Source organism: Hipposideros armiger, unplaced genomic scaffold (genome assembly GCF_001890085.2).
Source record: "Hipposideros armiger isolate ML-2016 unplaced genomic scaffold, ASM189008v1 scaffold_519, whole genome shotgun sequence".
Taxonomy (NCBI): domain Eukaryota; kingdom Metazoa; phylum Chordata; class Mammalia; order Chiroptera; family Hipposideridae; genus Hipposideros; species Hipposideros armiger.
Window position 1 is genome coordinate 990,446 of NW_017731869.1, and position 22,885 is coordinate 1,013,330.

Genomic DNA, 22,885 nt, shown 5'->3' on the forward strand with positions numbered 1-22,885 from the left:
TGCCATGGGCTACCGTGTGTAGCCAACAGCCAGCGTGAGCGGCCAGCAGCCGCAGTGAGCGGCCGTCCAGAAGCCGGCGACTGATGTGCCTCGCCCAGGAAGGGTGCAATGATGGTGCCAACTTGGGCAAGTGAAGCAACATCCTCCACAACTAGACTGAAGAACAAAAACAACAGCAACTTGTCTGTTCCCCTTCCCCCGATTCCCCAATAAAATCTTAAAATAATAATAATGATAATAATAATAATAATAATAATAATAATAATAATAAATAAAAGTCAAATCTGGAATCCAAGAGAGATTGTCCATTTTGAAGGAGTTGATCTCAAAAAACTAGAAAACTTTTCCCCCAGAGTAACATTCACCGCCTAGACACTATACACAGACTATAGTGTAAGAAAAGATGACTTAGAAATGATGCCTGCATAATCGAATTATCTTGGCTACCTGGATATTTCTGACCTCTCTCTTCCAAGTTCTGCTCCCTGAGTCACAGAGTATACCTGACCCACCTGGGGCTGCTTGACAGTGGCTTTGGGCTTCCAGACACTTCAAGAGCTCTGGAGTTTGCAGTCCTGGAAGATAGATGTTCAATGTGTCAGTCTTTTCCTCCTGTTTTTATAGAAGCGATGCAAATGTATTTTTGGCCTTGAATTATCTGTGGCATGGTTACTAAGTTAATAAACATTTACAAGAGCTTGGACTTCGTGGGTAAATATTTTCAAATAATAGTTTATGAGAACCAAAGTAGAACAAAGCATCACACCTTTTGAGTGAAATAGCATGAATGTTGAGGTCTTTTAAGATAGATGCCAAAAAAATTAAAAAATGGTAGTGTTATTATTCATAATTATGGCTGCCACATAGTGTGAGATCCTGGGATTTAGGAAAGTCATCGTTCCCCTGTCCCCAACCTTTTCTTTTGAAAAATGTCAAACCTGGGAATAGCGCAATGAATTTTCACATAGATTTAACATGGAAATAGTTTTAAGGGCTTGTTTTCTTTTGCCAGACACACACACACACACAAAAATAAATAAAATGCTATTATAAAATTCTGGTTTTTTATTTTAATTGCCTTAGATTTTATCTGGAAATAAACCATGCCAAACACCTTATTTGTCTTTAAAATAATAATGTGATGTCTTTTATCCACAGTCTAATCTACCTGATGACATCATTGAGAATGGAAGGGCAGCTGAGGAGAAAACGCCACTGTCTTTCAGCTTCAGCGACCTGCCCAACGGGGACTATGCCCTCCCCCCCAGCCCAGCCGGCTCTCTCTCCAACACATGCTCAGCAAATCCAGAAATCACCATCACCCCTGCTGAGCTACACCACAGCAGCCCATCCTCCCAGAATGAGGACACAGACGATTCCAGTTCAGCATGTTCCAGAACCTCCTCGGGAGGTGGCCAAGGGCTGAAGGCTCACCTGGAAGAAGACGCAGAGGGGTCCAGGAGAGCAGAGGCCCGCCGCGTGTCCACAGGTGCCTCGGCTGAGCACCTGTTCCTTGAGAAGGACGTCACAGAGGCACTTCTGCAAGAGTCCGATGAGGCCTCTGAGCTCAAGCCCGTGGAACTGGACACTTTTGAAGGCAACATCACAAAGCAGCTAGTCAAGAGGCTCACCTCAGCCGAGGTGCCGGCAGCCACCGAGAGGCTGCTCTTTGAGGGGTCTGTCAGTGGAGAATCTGAAGGTTGTCGATCCTTTCTAGATGGAAGCTTAGAGGATGCCTTTCATGGGCTTTTCCTTGCATTGGAACCACATAAAGAGCAGTATAAAGAGTTTCAGGATCTAAACCAAGAAGTCATGCATTTGGATGATATTCTAAAAGTAAGTACCTTTTCAGGGACATGGGATTAGGTTTGGAGAGTGTCTTAAGACAACCTTCTATTTAAAATAGCATCTCTATTTTTTTTATCCTATCCCATCACAAGAACAATAGATGAGCACCATTTAAAGGGCATTAATTTTTAACACCAGTAGTGCGTATCAATTTTTATTTTCCTGATGATAGATATTAACTAACATGATTAGGAGTTACATGAACAGCTCTAAAGAATGTCTCAACTCCTTGAGTCCCACATTTGTTCTAATCCCAAATGTAAAAATTGTGGTACTTTGATCACCATAATCTCATTGAGTGGTTGTTGGTTAGCATCCTTCTTGGGGTATCAGGAAAGCAGGAAACCCAGTCCCTGGTTGAAGTCAAAGTTAGCAGCCTGATGTAAGAGTCATGGGCATCTCCTAACTCCACAATTTAAAAAGCACTACACAAGAAGACAGAACTTGGATTTTTGTACCAAATCCTATCACTGCTTCTTGTATTCTTTGCTTTTCCACTCTGATTTATATTGCCATAGAGAAGAGAGCTGGGATCCTTTTTCTTAAAAGAGCCGTTCTTTGGGGACCTGTTCTAGAAAATAGACTTGAAAATAAGGTGCCAGTGGCAAGGTGAGAGTCAAGCACAGAAGGCTGTTGCATCCCTTTGTATGAGTGTTTTAAAATGTAGCCTTCCCAATGCCACCTATAGGTATGTTTCCAAGACTTTGACCATCATATCCCTCTTGGTTACAACTGACCTTGCTCTGGAAGGAAGTTGTGCCCAGGACAGATGATAATTCATGCTGTGACTCCCCAGATCCTCGAATGCTCATGACAGATAGATTCAGCTGCAGGCGTCACCTCTGAGAAGCAGGAAAGGGCACTCTAAATTGATTTCTGTAAAACATAACTGGAAAACATCCACTCAGAGATCATGCATGAGGGCTGTTTGACTAATATTTCAGTGAGAGCATCTTTTATCCCCTCAACAAGCTCTCTCCGCACTGTTGACTAGTCAGCAAAAGGTGTTCAATTTAAAGAGCAAAGACACCATTGACCCCACCTAAAGCAAACGCCTTAAAGAAAGCCAGTGGTGATGGAAGCTCCCCTTTCTAGGCATCTAGGGTTCTAATAAGTAGCTCAATTCGCCAGGAAGCACTAAGCAACTTATGTATTAGTCATAAAAACCTGGTGGTCACAGATTTCTCTCCAGAGTATTATTTCAATCTGCCGTTGTTCCAAAACTGAAATCCTTAACAGCTCCTTTCTTGTTGTGATCAAAATTTAAACACATCTATACTGTGCATGATCCAGTTCTGCAGATAGCTTAGGAAAGAAGACTCTAGAAGTGGGTTGAGTCTGGCCTGGCGCCTTCCCTCCCTCTGAGATTGCAAAGGGCATCAGAGTGTAGATCTGGGACAAGTGGCTTTGTCTTCAGCCAGAATTAAAGCATCAGCTGGACAAAGCTTTCTCTTTTTTTTCCCCCCTTCACATTCCTAGGATGCTAAACATCTTGAGGATCAGAAACTAGATGCTGCATCTTGGACGGAGATCTCTGAGGGTGAATGAACAACTCTGATTTAAAAGACCGTGTGTTTTTGTGCCATCTTGAATGTCAGAGACAGACCCCTGAAAGGCCCTTCCTACCTTGTGTTAAGAAGTCAGCAAGGAGTGCCACCTAACTGGATGGAGGACATTTAGCTCTTCTAACTTGCAGGACTTGTCCCTTTCAATCCATCCCAGCATCCTCTTTAATATTTGGGAGTATTTCTCTCTTCCTTTTTGCCCGTAGTAACGGGCATTATTGTTTGTAATGTTTCTGTGTATGTCCAGTGATACAGAATTCTCCAGGCCATAGAATGGGTTTGCTCATGTAATTCCAGGGCCCAGTCAGAGAAGTGATAGAACTTGTTCCTTCAAAGGCAGAGGAAGCAGGGCCCACTTCTTTTTTTGCCCGTGCCATTCATTTTCTCCTCAAGTCTCAAAGAAAAGTTATGTGCTGTGAATGTAAAATTAATATTTAAGGCTACTCACCTGGGTTAGGTGAATTTGAGCAGTCTTCTGTTTCTGGGATTTCTTTTCTTAATTCTTAATTCTTTAGAACAGGTGCCTTAGATAGCTAGCTCCCATCTCAGCACACTGAAGACATTGCCACTTGAATTAGAGATGAGTTAGTATCCATCACTGACTCCATGACTCTCTCAGTTTGTCTGCTGATTGTATTTTACTTGGCGTTGAGCACTAGGCAGAGGGAGTGTGGCAATTCTGTTTCCTAAGGCTTTTTGGTTGTAATATATGTTTTAAACTTTTTATTATATAAATTTCAAACACAAGTAGAGCAAATATATAATAGACCCTCATGTGCTCCCCACCCCCACCCAGCTTCCACCATGTTCAACTCAGGCCAATCTTTTTTTATTATTATTTTTTAATTTTATTGGGGAACAGTGTGTTTTTCCAGGACCCGTCAGCTCCAAGTCAAGTAGTTGTCTCAATCTAGTTGTGAAGGGCGTAACTCAGTGGCCCATGTGGGGATCGAACCGGCAACCTTGGTGTTATGAGCACTGCGCTCTAACCACCTGAGCTAACGGGCCGCCCCAGCTCAGAAAAATCTTGTCTCGTCTATTCTACTGCCTGCTTATTTCCTTCTGGATTATTTTGGGAAAAGTCTCGGATGTTGTGTTATTTTGTCCATGGTTGTACTTCTTTTTTTAATATGAAGATTTTAAAAGTGTTTTTTTTAATGCCAACAAAATAAATAAAAACTTGAAACAAAGAAAATGTTACATCTCAGATTGGGTGTCGCGTGTCCTCTTTCTCCTTCTGGATGTGTTGACGGTCTCCCTGGTGCCTTCTGCCTTTGCAGTGCAAGCCCACAGGAAGCCGCAGCAGGTCTTCCAGCTTAAGTCTTACAGTTGAGAGTGCTTTAGAAAGCTTTGATTTCCTGAACACCTCTGATTTTGACGAAGAGGAAGATGGTGATGAGGTTTGTACTGTTGGAGGAGGTGCTGACTCAGTATTTTCAGACACTGAGACTGAGAAAAATAGGTAAGCCTTGGTTTGCATCTATTCCTAACCGCTTCCTATTGTTGTGCTTTGCTGTCCCCACCCCTTTATCCCTTGTTCCCTTCAGCCCGGTGGATCTTTGCAGTAGATTAAGTTCATCAGTGCACTTATCACGGCTGGGTTTAAGCCCCTGACACTTGTCTCCCTTAGAACATAAGCAAGGATGTTTAGGGCCGGCCGAGTGGCGCGTTGGTTAAGTGTTGGCTTGGGACGCCAGCTCTGCACCGCAGCAGCAAGGCCCTGGTTCGGATCCCACATGAGGGCCAGTGACACTGCGCCCTCTACATCCAAGATGGTGAACAACAGCTCGACCTGGAGCTGGGCTGCCGTGAGTCACCGGCGACGGCGTAGGCTGCAGTAGGGCTGGCCCGCAGCTGGCGTGCGCTTTAGTGTGCTGCCGTGAGCTGCCGTTAGCTGCTGTCCAATGGCTGGCGAGTGACTGCCACGCCCGCGAAGAGCACAATGATAATACCAACATGGGCCAGTGAAGTGGTGTCCTCCACAACTAGACTGAAGAACAAAAGGACAGCAACTTGTCTGTTCCCCTTTCCCGATTCCCCAGCGCTGTTCCCCTCCCTCAATTCCCCAATAAAATCTTACCCCAAAAAAAGGATGATTATAACTACCACTGGATCTGTAGCCCTCTGGGTGGAGAGTGTGGCCTTCTCTAGGATGGGGCTGGTGCAGGGCAGTGGGAAGGGAGGATGAAGGTGAAACACTGTAACTTTCTGCTCAGGCTTCCTTATGCCTCTAAACCATGTTTTCAGAATTAGCAGCCTGGGAAGCAAAAGAAGCCCAGGGGAACATTCTCACCCCCATCGGTTGCTGCAAAAAAATACAGAAACACTTTCCAAAAGGAAAGGGTGCATTTCCCACCCATATTACCTTTGACATGTTGTATAAACAGGTTTCCAAGTTACATAAACCTTGTGGGCAGCGGTAGCATTTTGGGGTTTTGTTGATCCCATAGGGTCCTGTCTTCAAAAAGAAAAAGTGAGAAATAGAATTTATCCTGTGATCAAATTCAAGGCATAGCAAAGATTTTATGAAATGAATATAATGGTTTAAGTTATACGCCTACACTCTAGACCAGCGGTTCTCAACCTGTGGGTCGCGACCCCTTTGGGGGTCGAATGACCCTTTCACAGGGGTCGCCTAAGACCATCGGAAAACAAAAAGATATTTACCTTATAATTCATAACAGTAGCAAAATTACAGTTATAGAGTAGCAACGAAAATAATTTTATGGTTGGGGGTCACCACCACATGAGGAACTGTATTAAGGGGTCGCGGCATTAGGAAGGTTGAGAACCGCTACAAGAGTCAAATGCCCTGTTTAGTTTTTGTCCCCAGTAGAACATCATGTCTCCTCTTGGCAGCTTTCCTTTTTCCTTTTCTTCAAGCAGCAATTGATCTGAGGCCAGAAAAAAAGCCTTGATAGATTATTTCTTAATGGTACTGCTTTTGGAAAACCGTAAATACAGAGTAGTTTAATCCCAGAAAATTTGGCAGATCATCCCATTGACAGAGTAGGAAAGTACCAGTGCAACATGAGAGCATGTTTCAAAGATTTCTTGGTGAGACGACTTTCCAAATGGCTCATTGTGTTTGAAAAGCAAACAGAGAACTCTGGGAGCAATTTGTTTACATGATCTTTTAACATTAGGCAAATTGGTGACCAGGCTGAATTTAAGAAGTTTTTTGAAAGGTATTTCGGTTTTTCAAGGTAGGCAAGCAAAAAATTCTGTTGTCAGTGGGTGCTACTTGGAGCCTTAGGCGAGCCATGTTAAATTGACCTGTGGTTTCCACACAGAAAGAAATGGCTAATGTTTCGTTCACCTTCCTGCTTCAACAGTTACAGACCAGTACACCCAGAGGCCAGGGGGCATCTTAGTGAGGCACTGACTGAAGACACAGGAGTCGGGACTAGTGTGGCAGGCAGCCCCCTCCCACTGACCACTGGAAATGAGAGCCTGGATGTCACCATCGTGAGGCACCTACAGTACTGCACCCAACTCGTTCAGGTAGGATTGGTGACCGAATTTGTGGTTTAGAGCCCAGGTGATTTATATGCCAGGAAAACGTGCTTTCTTTTTTTTAGTTTTGCCATTATAATTCAGAAATAAAAGAACAGACCTGCTTTGATTTGAGCCAACTCAAAAACTGATGGGTATGCCTGTCCTCCCTCAACCTTGGATTTCCCATCTTGAAACCTAGATCCCCAGACTCACAAGAAAGTAGGCAAAATATAGTTAGCTATCACTTTCAAATCATTTGATAGTAGATGAAAATAATATGGTTAAGAAAATACAGGAATTTGTATTCTGCCTTCCATAAATGGACTTTGAAAGCCAGTATTGCTGAACATGTGTTAATACATGTCACAGGAGTTTTCCACCACCTGGATAGCTAAAAGCAAAATGCTGCAGAATAGAACCATGGTTTTCCAGATTGCAAATAAGTTATTAGCAATGGGAAAGAGCGCTTTTATAGGCCATGATCATCATTCTGGGACACCATGGCGCTTATTTTTCTTCTCATTTCAAGCTGGTTACCACTTAAGATTTTGTAACATATTTTTGCAAAATATTTTGAAATTCTTTCATTGCAGGAGGGGTTTCAGTTGTCTTGAACAAAGCATTTTTTCCCCAAGCATTTGCTTAAATGCTTCCTCCTTGTCTTGTTGCTTGTCTTCTCCCAATCTTGTTCTTTTCCCCAGCTTGCTTAGATGTGTGGGGAACAGAAAAAAAAAAAGTGAAGGCAAATAAATAAAGGTTTCAGAGGGAAGGGAAGGGCTGGTCAGTAAAAAGAGGAAGAATTGTGTTCCAAAGAGCATGGGACCAACTGAAAGACAAGAGGTAAGGTGGAAGGTGACCCAGGAAGGCCAGGAGTGGTGCAATGTTGCTTCTTTGGTAACACACTAATGATGAGATGAAGAATATGCTTTTCCTCCATGAATAAAGAACTCCAAAGTGGCCTCAGACCACTGGTGTGCCATGGGAAACTGTTGGCAATTACGACTCTTACCACTTGGTTGGCCAGCACCCCAGTTGATCTCTTCTGTTGACTGTTGGAATTACAAGTCATAATACTGACAACCAATCTGGCAGCAGGTGCAATTTTTTTCTGACCAAAATTTTTTTCTGACCAAAATTTTTTTCTGAGCAAGGATTGTTGTTTACTTATAGCTATTCTCTATTCACCAACCATTTAAATGAGATGGTTTTCACAGTTGTTTGTGCTTACTGAGTCTAATGCTGTGCTTAGCAAACCACCTGTTCACCTTTTAGAGGTAAAGTCATTATTTTGTGAGACATGAGAAAATTCTCTTCCATGGAGAGGTGAATATTTTCTCCCAAAGACTAATTGGCATGCAATATTCAGTGCAGTGTTTCTCCCTATGATAAGTCCATGATTATAATTCAACTCTTCTGTGGTGAAAATCAACACTAGAAAAACAAAAGAGGTCATATAAAGATGTAGAATGAAAGAGTGAGAATTAAAAACTTAATTTCTAACTCACACCCACTTCTGACCAGTGAGGTTATTTATTCATTTGGTATATAATTGCAGAGAGATAAAAAATGGCATTCCATAAGAATCATAATAACTATATATTTAAAATAAAGTTCTTTTCTAATTTTTTACTTACATGAAAGGTATTAATACATAATTGCTACACTAGTCTTTTGCATTTTAAAATCCTATTTGTTTTAGGAATCCAAATGCTTTAGACAGTACAGGATGGTAGTACAGGTCTGCATCCTGGCATCCATGCCTACCAGATGACTGGGACACAGAAAAGACTAGAACCTTCTGACAGCAGTGACTCCTGTCTTTTCCTCTCTCAGGCCTTTCCTCATTCTTGTGACCTGCACACAAGTGAAATCACTTACTATTTATGTGGCCTTGAGCAGGTTACATAACCTCTCTGTACCCCAGTTTCCTCATCAGTAAAATGAGATATCAATGGTGCTCACCTCATTGGATTGTTGTGAGAAATAACATGAGCTAATTCAGGTATAAGGCTCTGACCAGCACCTGTTCCTTAAGAAGCACTCATTAATTGTAATGAATAGCTTCATTATAATTATGACAATTACACACCATGCTCCTAATTTTCAGCTTGAAAACAATGAAATAATTTATGCTATGAAAAATTGCTACACTTGTAAAGTAAACCTTTTTCTGCTTACATACCAATATGCAACCTATATATTCCCTCCACGTTTCAGAGGAGTTGCAGATTTACAATAGCCTTGCACACTACTTAGAAAATTCCAGAATTTATATAGGCGTGAAAATTCCAGAATTTATATAGGCAGAATTTATATAAGCAACAAAAGACATGTCTGATTTCATCAGTGTTGTAACCAGCATGGAACAGGGACATTATCACACTGGAACAAAAACACAGTAGTGTTTATTTAGCATTACCACTACATGCAAGAAGGATGAGGTTGGGAAGGGACAGCGCTATTGACAACAACATAATTGAAACGGTGGTTTTGTTTGTTTTTATCAGCAAATTGTTTTCTCGAGCAAAACCCCCTTTGTGGCAAGAAATCTCTTAGAGAAGCTTTCTAGGCAAATCCAAGTGATGGAGAAACTCTCAGCAGTCAGTGACGAGAACATAGGAAATATCAGTTCTGTCGTGGAAGGTAAGCCCCTGCAAATGACACCACTGTTCATGTCAATGGTGACACCACTGGCCCACTCCTCTGCTGCATCTGTTCACTGTTTTGTCAGGATAGATAGCAGAAAAGCATTCTTGGGCCATGGAGTATGGGGATGTCTCTTCACTAGTGTGGTCTTCTTAACACCCTGCTTTAGCCTTTAGAGTCAGACCAGGCACATCGCTTTTTCTACAGGGATCTCCACCTCCAGAAGTCAGATACTAGTGTACAAGCAGAACCAGCATCACCGCCTAGGCAGAGTTGCACAGATGTTTTCTGCTGGCACACCATTTTGGAACACATGTCTTAGCCAGCCTTGGAGCTGGCTAAGACAACTCCCATAGTGGCCAACTGTCAAATGCAAGATGCTCCCAAACCCTACCAGGAAAATGTAGAAATACAAGGCTTCAAAGGCCTTTGTGAGAGTCCCTGGGTCAGAGAGTTTTAGTAGAACTTGACACAGGGAAGATGACTGAATTTGTATGGTCTGGTGACAGGGCTCTTTTGTAAAGACAAGAATTGATGTCTTTTTTCACATTGGATATTTAGTTGGAATAGTGGGACACTAGGTTCTTCTAGGTTATCTCTGATTAAGCCTAAACACCCTGTGGGTTGTCTCTGTACATTTCTGCCTCCTGCACCCAGTCCTGCCAGGAGCAGGTGACCTTTGCAGGCATTTGAAGGCATGTAAAGGGATAGGACATTCAGGCTGCAAGTGACTCACGTCCTTTCCTCTCCCAGGCCCTCCTCCATGACCACAACCACACTGGAGTGAAACGTTGACCCTCTGCTACCTGGCACAGTGCCCTTCAATTTCAGTCTGAAAGCCACTGGGCAGGGTAAAACCTCCTGCAGCCTCCTACTGTTCTGTTCCATGCCCTTCATAAAAACCTTCTGAGGTTTGAGTCTCTGATCCTGTATGTTTGTTTGCTATAAAGTTACAGGAGATGAGATGATTGGAACATCTCCCAAGAGCAGAGCTGCTGGTTTTCTGTCACTGAAAGTAAACAGCTTTGCATTTGCTGCCCAGGCTGCATGAGTTCCTCATCATGACTTATTTGTCCTTTGGACCATCTGCCAACTAAGTCTTAAAAAAAAAAAAGGCCCCTGGTAATGCGTGCTCCACCTCACCCAGGTATAGCTCTTCATCTGCTTCATTGGGTTGCTCTTCTTTTCCAGCCATTCCAGAATTCCACAAAAAGCTATCTTTGCTGTCCTTCTGGACCAAGTGCTGCAGCCCGGTTGGGGTCTACCACAGCTCAGCTGACAGAGTGATTAAGCAGTTGGAAACCAGCTTTGCCAGAATTGTCAACAGAGACTATCCAGGACTTGCAGACTCAGGTAGAGGACAGCCGTACAGGGAGAGGAAAGCATTTCAGTCCTGGGGTGCAAGAATGAGAGCTGGTAGGGTTCCCCCTTGCCAGTTTTCCACAGCTAGCCCTGCAAAAAGTTTTACCCTCCAGAGAAAACATAATCTACTCAGTAAGATCTAAGAACAGAAAGACATAGAACATGTTATAATTCAGAGCATCAGCAGTGACTTTTTTTTTTAATTAAAGATATTTTTTAATTGGGGAATTGGGGGAGGGGAACAGACAAGTTNTGTCCTTTTGTTCTTCAGTCTAGTTGTGGAGGACGTTGCTTCACTGGCCCATGTTGGTATTATCATTGCGCTCTTCCCGGGTGAGACAATCGGTCACTAGCCACTGGACAGTAGCTCATGGCAGCCCACTGCAGCCCTGCTGCAGCCTATGCCATCGCTGGTGACTCATGGCAGCCCAGCTCCAGGTTGAGCTGTTATTCACCATCTTAGCTGTAGAGGGCACAGCATCACTGACCCTCATGTTGGATCCAAACCACAGCCCTGCTGCTCAGAGCCAGCACTCCCAAGCCAACTCTTAACCAACGTGCCACAGGGCCGGCCCAGCAGTGACTTTTAAAAGCACTGTATTTCTGTATTGCTCTTTAGTATGTCACCAATACAGGAGTGTCAGATGGTATAACCACTTTGGAAAAACTGTTAGGCCGTTTATTCTAAAGCTAAATATACTCCTCCCCTTTGATCCAGCAATTCTGCTCCTAGATACCAAGAGAAATATTTGTATGTGCGTATACTCACAAAAAGGGACATGTATAAGGTTTTATAGACAAGAGCCAAGAACTGGAAACAACTCAAATGCCCAAGACAATGGATAAATTGTAATATATTCATATAATAGGGCATTACACACCAGTTTTTAAAAGAATAAATTACTGCAACAGGCAACATTTTGGATGAATCTCATAGATATTTTGATGAGTAAAAGAGTCAGATACTGAAGTGCATACTGTATAATTCTATTTATATGAAGTTCAGGAATAGGCAACGCTAACTTTTGTTGCTAGAAGTCATATTATTGATGACCTATGGTGGGGGTGGGTGGTGGGTAGCTGTAGACAGGGAGGGGGCACAAGGGAACTTGTGGGGGTACCCGCAGTCTTCTGTATCTTGATCTAAATGGCAGTTAAACATGGGTATATAGATATGTGAAAGGTCATCTGGCTGTACCCTGAGGATTAGTTCACTTGCATACTTCACTCTATCCTATTCCACAAGAAAAAAAGATGAATGAATAAATGAATGAACGGTCATGTTTCTTAAAAGCTGCTTTGTATCTTCTCTTTCCGAACAGTGTTTCGAACCCTAGTGTCCCAAATCCTGGACCGGGCCGAGCCTCTGCTCTCCTCCAGCCTGTCCTCAGAGGTTGTCACTGTTTTCCAGTATTACAGTTACTTCACCAGCCATGGTGTGAGCGACCTGGAGAGTTACTTGAACCAGCTGGCCAAGCAAGGTGGGACATGTTCTTTGGTCACGTTGTGTAGTGGCTCAATTTGGAGTTATCGCTGGGTACTTTTTTGTAATAGTTTTTAGTGATGGTAACTTTTTTCTTTCCAAGTCAACAGCTGAGATTTGCCTATGAAATGATTTCTGGACCTTTGATATTAGTAAGCCTCTTGGCAATGAACCAGGGATTTACTGAGACCATCCCAACCATCCAGCAGGGTGTATGTACCATTACCAGGAAGCTGGTAAATGATTTAAGACACCGTAGTTTCTTTCCGTCATCAAAGTATTCACCATTTGTGGAATCAAGCCTACCTATTTTATGTTGCCATTTTGGTGGTGTTTTCATAATAATAAGCAAAAATGAGGTTCCAAAGAGAGAAAATGGGAGGACACATTGGAAAGGGTAAGGAAAGACAGAAAACCAAATCTAAGGCTGCATATCCAGGGACTGAGGAAAACGGCACCAATGTAGGAGTGGGGCAGTCAAGTTGCTTGTTGCCTTCTCATGGGGCACTTCACATGTTCGAAATAAAATCAGCATCTGCAATGAGTTAAAACCTTTTTGGGAATAGATCCAGGCAGTGAGGGGCTGTTTCTGGTTCCCAAGTGTGTGCTCTGTAAATACTCTGTGGCCTGACAGTGCTGGTGAAGGGGATGGGAGAAGTGAGCTGTGTTCTCTGGGACAAGGCTGCGCGGCACAGCCCCAGGCAGCAGCCACGTGGCTGGGCCAGAGCCAGGCTCAGCCCTTCTCTTTCCAGGACATGAAGCCCTGCAGCATGTCCAGCACAGTGGTTGGCATCACAGTGAGAAGAAAATTTTCTTCCCCCCAGCGCCACAGTAACCTGAACGGGGGAGAGTCTGTGCCCAGCCCCCTGAGAATACAAAGCCTAGTTCTGAGCATGAGAATGAGCAAGCTGAAGCCAGAGACACTGTCTTAGGAACACAAGGTCTCATTTTACTGTATCCTTCATTTCTAGAGCCTAAATTTGTCTCAGTCTAAATCGATTTTCTGAGTGAATTTCTATGTTACTCAGTTTACATCGCTGGCAGTTGATGTCTCTAAGTCTTATTAACAGGGTTCCAAGGAGCAGCTACTCACTTATCAGTAGGAATGGAGAATGAAATAGAAAAAAGACCCTAAACTTTTTTTTTCTTTCTTTATAAAAGGAAAAGGCCCTCATTATAAGAAAATTTAGAAAACATAGAGAAGTATAAAGAAAAAAGTTCAAATCATCCATTCTTTACTTTTAAAAATTGAATGTATTTTTTGGTTGAATATGCCGCGACTTGAAATTTCAAAATTGTGATTGCGCATTGTAGAATATAACATCGTGGTTTTTTATTTGTCATTATATCCCGTTATTAATTCTTTTAAATATTTGTTTTAGTTGTACAATATTGCTGCATTTGGATGTATACTAATATATTTGATTATTGAACATTTAGGTTGTTTCCCATTATTTATTTAGCTGTTATATATAATATTATCTCAAGATTTTTTTACTAGTGTATTTATTTATAAAGCAGTGAAATTACCAGAACATCTACAGCAGGAGAAATAGGAAAGAAATTAAAGCAAAAAAATCTTTAATTCACAAACTTGTCCACTGTGTAGAGGATGCTGTTCTATTGACAGAACATGAATATTTGCTTATATTTTCCCATCTGTACTAACTAAACACACTCTTATCCTAATGTTTTTGTGGCTCATGGATGCCCATGCTGGAAATCTAGTTAGGGATTAGCATACATTCCTTAGTCAGGGAACATGGTCAGTTTGTCCACATAGGACTCAAAATCCTATTTTTTATCATTTTCCAATCAATTAACTGGATTCCATCAGAACCCAGTTACCTGAGTGCAGACAGAGAACTCAGAGTTGGGGTCATTCAGGGTTAGGGTTTTGCCAGATGTGTGTGACTAAAAGACAAAGAGGCAACAGAGTTTGCTCCATCAGGAAGACTGTAAAGTGTTTACTTGTATTTTCTTCACTATGTATATTTATATTTAACTATATTTAATTCATCTATAAGTTATTTTAGTAGCAATTTGCAATGGAGATCCACCTTCATCTTTTCTCCTAGAACTTGCCATTTGCCTTACTATAGTTATTTGAATAATCTGTCCTCTTCTCACTAATTGGAAATATCACCTTTATGTATGTACTTGGATCTGTTATTATGTATATACTTGAGTCTCATTTACATTTTTAACGAGCTCATTACTTTTCTGTCAGAAGATGAATGCTTTTTTCTTCTCACTCTAGTTTCCATAGTGCAGACTCTGCAATCACTAAGAGATGAAAAACTGCTCCAGGTCATGAGCAGCCTTGCACACAGCAGCCTGCTGGCCCAGCAGGAGGTACTCAGGACCCTGGCTCTGCTCTTAACTGGGGACAACAATAGAGTCACAGAGGCTGTGAGGCTCCACCTGGCAGCAGCTGCCAGAAACGAGCATTTCAGGGAAAAGGTAGGACACAAAATCATGGCCATCAAGCCCAAAGAGTGCTTAATTTCCTGTCATTTACTATTAATATTTTGCCATTTTTATTTTATAAAAACAATTCACTTCCGTTTATTAGTAATGTATACTCTGTAAAACAATTGGAACTACAAAAATATGCTGTAATACTTAAGTACATGTAAGTCCAGCCCCCAGAGAAAATTATTAATAACTTAGTGTATATTTCTGCAGATTTTTTCTATATACCTACTTGGTAACATATGTAATTATTTTTCGTAAATGAGATTATACTGTTGTGTTGTGTAACTGATTTTTTAAATGTAATATACCATGGCTATTTTCCATGTCAGAGCATATTGATCTACTTCATTCTATTTGATGGAGTATTGGCCTTTGAGAGTATGCATATTCCATAATTTATTTTCTTATTCCATAGTCATGGACATTTGTGTAGTTTCCAACTCTGAAAAATGTTATGGTGAACATACGTGTGTGTATTCACACACACATATTTTATGAGTAGTTTGGGATCAAGTCATCAGACTATTGCGTCAAAGAGTTAAAATATTTTTCATTTTAAAGCCACCACTCTCATCATTAGGGAAAAGATAATTTATTTCTTCCTTGGCTTAATTCAACTGTCACCAAAAATAAACATATGGGATTACATCAAACTAAAAGTTGTTTTCGCAGCAAAGGAAACCATCAATAAAACAAAAGGGCATCCTATTGAATGAAGATATTTGTCAGTGATACATCTGATAAGGGGCTAATATCCAAAATTTATTTTAAAAACTCATTCAGCTCAACACCAAAAAAAACAAACAACCCAATTAAAAAATGGGCAGAGGACATGAAGACACATTTTTCTAAAGAGGACATACTGATGGCCAACAGACATGAAAAAATGCGCAACCTCACTAATCATTAGAGAAACGCAAACAAAAACCACAGTGAGATACCACCTCACTCCAGTCAGAATGGCTATCATCAATAAATCAACAAACAAGTGCTGGCGAAGATATGGAGGAAAGGGAACCCTCGTGCACTGTTGGTGGGATTGCAGATTGGTGCAGCCATTATGGAAAACAGTATGGAGGTATCTCAAAAAACTGGAAATGAGACTACCTTATGACCCAGCAATTCCACTCTACCCAGAGAAATCCAAAACGCTAATTTGAAAAAATATATGCACACCTATATTTATTGCAGCGCTATTCACAATAGCCAAGACATGGAAACAACCAAAATGTCCATCAGTAGATGACTGGATTAAGAAACTGGAGTACATTTATACAATGGAGTATTACTCAGCCATAAAGAAGAATGAAATCTTACCATTTGCAACGATATGGATAGACCTAGAGAACATTATGCTAAGTGAAATAAGTCAAACAGAGAAGGACAAATACCATATGATCTCACTTATATGTGGAATCTAAAGAACAGAATAAATAAGCAAACTAATCAGAAACTGTCTCAGAAATATAGAGAAAAAACTGAGGGTTGCTAGATGGGAAGGGGGTGAGGATGAGGGAGAAGGTGAGGGGATTAGAAAGCACAAATTGGTAACTACAATATTTCCACAGGGATATTAAAGACAGTTTGGGGAATATAATCAACAATGTTGTAAAGATTTTGTAGGGTGTCAGATGGACACGTCTTATTAGGGAGACCACTTCATGGACAGTGTAGATGCCTCACCACTACAGTGTGTATACCTGAAGCTGAAGCTGAATAATACTGAATGTCAACTATAACTTAATATATATATATATATAATCACAGGATGTGGAGTACAGCATAGGGAATAGAGTCAATGGAATTGTAACAGCTATATACGATGTCAGAGGGGTAGTAGATTGGAGGAGGGGAGTTATCACTTTGTGAGGGGCGTAAATGTCTAACTATTACATTGTTTTGTATACCTGAAACTAATTTAAAAAATAAAATAAAATGGCCATTGTAAAAAAAGAAAATTCAACTGCCACCAGGAGTAACAGGCATCTGAAATTTATGCACACTGGGGCCCAGTCCAAGGAGGGGGGTTGATCCTCTGGGAGCACCTTACAGTTTGAAAGTCATTCTAAAAACTAACTCACATCGACCTTCAAAAAATTAAACCTGGCCCCTTCTTGTCCGTGGAAAGGTCAAATGTTGAACTCTGAAAAGACTTTAAGTTTCCTAAGGCATTATCTAAGCTAGGGTACAGTGGGACGTTTGTGTACTCATGAAAAGATAGTCAATTCTAATGCCATTTTGGTCTAAAAGCATGAACTTCATATTGTTCTTTCTTATAAAGTTCTGCTCTTTTAGTGGAATTAACTCAAAAGGTTGTTGTGGAGGCCAGCTACCCACACCCCCACTGAAAAGAGAGGAGATATAATTCACATGCCATAATATTCACCCTTTAAAGTATGTAACTCAGGTTTTTAGTATATTAAAACTATCACCACTATCTAATTTCAGGACATTTTCATCACCCTGAAAAGAAATCCTATACCCATTAGCAGTCACTCCCATTGCCCCCCCTACAGTTCCTGGCCACCACTAATCTGTCCTCTGTCTCAATGAATTTGCCTATTCTGGACGTTTCATATAATTGGAATCGCATAATATGTGGCCTTTATGTCTTTCACCCAGCATGATGTTTTCAAGGGTCATCCATGTTGTAGCATGTCAGTACATTCCTTTTTATGCTGAATAATATTCCATTGTAGGAACAGACCACATTTTCTTTATTCATCAATTGATGGACATTTGGGTTGTTTCCACTTTTTGGCTATTATGAATATCATAAAAATAAATGTCCCATTTCACTTGGACTTTTGCATAGCTTCCATCAATTGGTTTTAGACCTCCAGGTTGAGTGACTCTCTTCTATGTGATTGACTTAGCATCTTGTAGCTTTCTTATGGAACTAATATGTTTCTTCTCTTCAGTTCCTTCTAAACAGTCTTAGCATTTCTACTAGACCCTAGAGTCTCTTGAAAGCTGGACTCATAACTTTGCATCTTCCAACTTCATATTTCCCAGAGTCCGTGACCTAGTAGCATATAAAGGATCCATGTACTGAATAAAGAGACAGCTCTTTTAATGAACATTAATTTTTTTTATTATGAAATACACATTTTTTTAGAATTAGTTTCAGCTCTACAACACAGTGCAATAGTTATACTTTTTACCCCTCGAAGTGACAATCCCCCTCCCCATGAACATGAATTTTAATGGTTTTGTTTTTTGCCCTGAAGGTAGGGCAAAATATTTTATGTGTAGTTCATCTCTGATAATAAAAATGATATATACCTCTAAAACCACAAACAAATCAAAATGTCCTCATGGTGTCCTTCCTTCTCTTCCAGGCCTTGCTCTATTATTGTGAAGCACTAACAAGGACAGACCTCCAGCTCCAGAAGGCAGCGTGCCTGGCCCTGAAAAGCCTGGAGGTAATGCCCAGCCACAGAGCCCCTCCAGTTCAGCTTTGAGCAAGACTAAGCCAAGAGCAGTAACAGTATCCTTCCACATGTAGAAGTGCCCGTTTTAACAGCATTTCTCATCTCCTTTGCACTGTATATGAGTTTGGGGTCCTTTTTTTTCTTTTCCCAGAAACTAAATGTGACTTTTGACTTTTGTTTTGTTCAAGTCAAACTGTTTCAGAAAACAATTACAGTTTTTCAATAACCCCCAGGAATTAGTTTGCCTCCGGGTCAGTACTAGAAAAGCATATCTTATCTCAAAAGAGAGATGACATGATGATTTCACCAATTTTCACTGTGATTAAAAAATAGCAGGGACACATGAAATTTGCAAAGAAGTTCTAAAATTCAATGTGCCGATAAATTTCCAGATTCTTCCCCATGAACTGTTTTTATTAAGCAGCTTACAATCTTAACTGTCAGGTGTTCGTGAGAGAACTAAAATGTAAATGAAAAAAGAAAACACTGAAAATTCCCAACATTAACGAGTTTACCTTTCAGTAGTCAAGATTTAATGTTTAACCTACCCTAATCGCAAAAAATAAGGCTACTCTTGAGAAAAGAATGAGAAGACCACATCTTAGAGCTTGCTAAAATCTTGGATGGGTGCTTGGGACAAGGGGCAGGATCCTGGAGGTCTGTCTGGAAGTGAAGGCAGGGATTAACACCTCAAAAGAAAAAGTTAATGTGACCTGTGAAGAAAAACAGCTCTGGGAAATTTTGCCTTTTGTTACTTGGTCAAATTTTACCTTCCTATGACCAAAAGAGCCCACAGTGATGGCTATTTATTTGGGTGCTCTCCTGACATACAGTCACAGCTTAGTGATGATGGCTGTGATACAGAATTAGTGTAAATCAAGACATGAGGATGCAGTGATCTGTATCTGTTTTGTGGATTGAATGCTGTACAGGTTTCAGTAAAAACTATAGTTTTAAACTCTAGTATATCCCAAGTCTGGGAGCACCGATTCCTCCCCATTTTCCCTTTCTCCAAGAGGATAGGCTCATTTGGGCTGAATAAAAGACCTCTTTTTAAACCATCCCCAGCCCCCCAGCTCACAGTAGGGTTCTGTGCAGCATGGTGTGAAAACCAGTGCAGACTCAGGTTTTCATCTACTCTACCCAAACCAATCAACACTAGTTAACTTGTCAGGGAAAATAACTTTTTTAAAATGAATGATAGCAAGCAGACACCTCACATTTTCCTTTTCTATTATCAAACTGAAAACAACCTTGAGAGATCGAAGTCCTCAAAATCAAGTGGCCCTCCAACGTTAAGGTCCCATCTGTCTCATTGGGTTAAAATAACCCAGCATCCACACTCCAATTCACCACGTTCTGGCACCCAGCACTGCCACTACTGCTTCATAGGCCTAGCTTTCTTCCACAAAAGAAAACTATAATTTGTCACCCATTATCAACTCCTCAAAATCTCAGCAAGAACATTTGGTTTTATAGCAGGCAGTTACTTCTTTGACCTGCTCTAAATAGTGGGGGTGTTACAGATGCTCTACCAGGCTCTCTTCCCCCTCCACATGTTCTCCCTGGGTAACCATCTATATGCTAGTAACTCCTAACATTTCCTGTCCAGGTCTCCCTATCCTATTATCCAGCTGGCTGTTGGATATCCCCACTAGGAAGTCACCCCAAACTCCACCCATCTCACCCCCAGCTCGTCTTCTGTATCTTAGTGGATCGCATAACCCAGACAGCCCGAATCTGTCCACTCTTTGTCCCCACTCTGTTCACCTGGATTTGAGCTTCCTTTCTACCAATCTCTCTGCCTTCTTCAAGTCCGAACTCCTTTGAAGTCCATCTTCTTCACTGCAACTAGAATGCTCATAATAGAATAGAAATCCTGCTTAAACCTCTTACACGGCTTTCCATGATCTTAGAATAAGTCCCAAACCATTCATGTGGCTTACCAGGCCCTCCTTAATTTGGTCCCTGTCACAAGCTATTCCCCTTGCCTAGAATTTGTTTCCTTCTCCCCACCTCCAAACACACTACTGCGAACAGGATGTGGCTATCAACGTAGCAGTCTCACACACATTTGTGTCTTTCCACAATGTCAGACTTTATTAGAATAAAGCCATGGATCTAGTCCTACTGACTCAATTTCCCATGGGCATTCACCAAGACTCCAGCCAGAGAATAGCCTCCAATAGTCGAGGTAGAGCAGTTTCATACAAGAGGGTCTTTCACACAGGTTTGCAAACAACAGGGTTAGGCAAGGTAAACAGAGTCTTACGAAAGGATGAGAGAGAGTCCGGTGTTCAGCGAGAGTCCCTGCGGAACTGGGATGCATAGTGTCGGGCATCAGGCGGGGCTGGTTAGACAGTCAGGAGGTGAGGCTCCAAGCTCTGCCTGGGATGAGGTGAGGCTGTCAGCTCATCAGTTAAGGCCTGAGTGATGAGCTGTCATAGAGCTCTGATTTTATGCTCAAGACTGGGTGCAGTACAGTAAAGCTCATCAGCAGTCCAATAAAGCAGTCCAGATGGTCACACTTCACGCTGCGTCTGGAGTTATCTGGTTAGGGCGTTCACTGGGTATGCCTTTCACGGGATACACTGGCATGACTGTTATTTTGTGACTGACATAGCTATCAAAATTATTAAGAGTCCATTTTGTGTTCATAATTAATGCTACACACACACCACCACCACCACCACCACCAGCACCACCAGCACATGCCCAAACATGGCTAACTCCTCTAAGATATTACTTCCTCCATGAAGATTTCCCTGAGCAGACCAGATTATGTTTCTCAGTGTTCTGCACTCATACCCCAACTCAGCCTATAGTACATTGTAGTACTTACTTTATTTGTTTAACAATCTGCCTCTCTCCTAGACTGTAAACTCCTGAGGGCCAGGACCATTTCTACTCTGTTGCTGAATCCCCCACACCTTGTGAACTGCTTGGTTCATAGAGTGCTCAATCAATGTGGAATAAACAAATAGGAGAATGCCCATCGTTGACCTTTCTTCTCCTCTTCTAGTTTGGCATATAAGCTTAGGAATTCTTAAAGTAGAGCTGCTTTGGAAGCAGTGAGATACAGTGGGAAAAATGACGAGAAGTGGACTCTACTTTGAAAAAGCAGGCTAGTCACTCCCTTTCTCTAGGCATGGAGACCTCTGCAATGAGGGATTTAGCTGATCATCAGAGCTCCTCCAAGTACAAATCCTGGGCTCCATCCCAGGAAATTCTAATACAGTACATCTTGGAGTGGTACCCAGGAACCTGTGCTTTTACAAGAGCTCCTGACACTCAGCTAGGTTTGGGAACCCTGGGTAAGATGGTTTTAAAGTCCCCACCAGCTCTGAAATGCCGTCTCATGTAACCTCAGACATAAATGTCAGAACACGATTTTAACTGTTTTCTCCCTATAGGCTACTGAAAGCATTAAAATGCTGGTAACCCTGTGTCAGTCCGATGCTGAAGAAATCAGAAATGTGGCCTCAGAAACTCTCTTGTCTCTTGGTGAGTTTTTTTTTAATGATGTTTACTTTTGACTCTCAAAGGGAACTGTTAGAAGTTTCATGTGTACTGTTTTAGCAGTCTTCCCCCTATGGCTATCTGTGGGTACACACACACACACACACACACACACACACACACACAGAGCCATACACACACAGAGCTGCTCATTCTAGTCTCATTCCAGCTCCTGTTCTATCCAGATGCTGAGGGTGAAGGCTGCTCTGTGAAGCCTTTCTAGATTGTTCATCAATCTGTGTACTATTTGGACTCAAGAACAAAGAAGTCAAACCCTAATCAGGAGTCCAGGTTGGATGACCAGGTTGGGGTTGGCACCACCTGGAGGACAGTTGGCTGACAGGAGACAGCAATCCCCCAGGTGTCACCACTCACCCTAAATCTCGGGTGTTAACCTCTGATTACCCTGCTGGCCATCCCACCTGAGCCATGACACCAAAGAAAAGAACTGAAGTATTTATTTTATTCTGGAATATCTATATAAACCTTCCCCCTTGTGGGCCAGCCGAGAGGCTCAGTTGGTTAAGAGCTCGCTCAAGAGTTTGAGCTCTGAGCAACAGCAGTTCGAGTCCCAGCCCGAGCTGAGCAGCTGCTGAGCTGCCAACAGGTGGCAGGATGGCTCAGCTAAAAAAAAATAAATAAATAAACAAACCTTCTCCTCCACTTTCTAAAGGTTCATGTTTAGCAGGTGTCATACTTTCATTATTTGGGGGAGTTGGGAGGTAGAGAGGCTTTTTAAACTCTGCATAAAAATATAAATAGTTATAAATAATTTTACTACTACAACATACTCGTAAAGTGTAAAAACTAGACTTCTACAAGTCCTCAACTAAAATTCAGTCAATAATACTGGTTGGAAAAAAGCCACTTTACTTTGACTCTAGTAGTTTAACAACATAAGGGAAGATCTCCTGGCATTTATAATCACCATGAAAAATCACATTCATTGCTAGTTGTTCTTTCTTACAGTTACTGGTTTAATAAGGCTTCTTTCTGCTATTGCATAGAACATTCCAGGCACAGAAATCTTAGCCAGCATGTTTGTTTAAAGG

General features: G+C 41.6%; 1 protein-coding gene across 5 annotated transcripts in view; it reads left to right on the forward strand.

The window, feature by feature from the left end:
- The window catches only part of RIPOR2 (RHO family interacting cell polarization regulator 2), a 206,525-nt gene that overhangs the window by 180,885 nt on the left and 2,755 nt on the right, over positions 1-22,885 (forward strand). For 4 of the 5 annotated variants that reach the window (XM_019668177.1, XM_019668176.1, XM_019668178.1 and 1 more), the window contains 9 exons: positions 1,159-1,836; positions 4,694-4,875; positions 6,749-6,917; positions 9,419-9,554; positions 10,749-10,910; positions 12,242-12,400; positions 14,663-14,865; positions 18,222-18,305; positions 21,728-21,818. In XM_019668177.1, the coding sequence (XP_019523722.1) occupies positions 1,159-1,836; positions 4,694-4,875; positions 6,749-6,917; positions 9,419-9,554; positions 10,749-10,910; positions 12,242-12,400; positions 14,663-14,865; positions 18,222-18,305; positions 21,728-21,818 (1,864 nt within the window). Of the gene's footprint in view, positions 1-1,158; positions 1,837-3,327; positions 4,301-4,693; positions 4,876-6,748; positions 6,918-9,418; positions 9,555-10,748; positions 10,911-12,241; positions 12,401-14,662; positions 14,866-18,221; positions 18,306-21,727; positions 21,819-22,885 lie in introns of those variants that run through there. The other variant, XM_019668180.1, reaches the window with a different exon arrangement.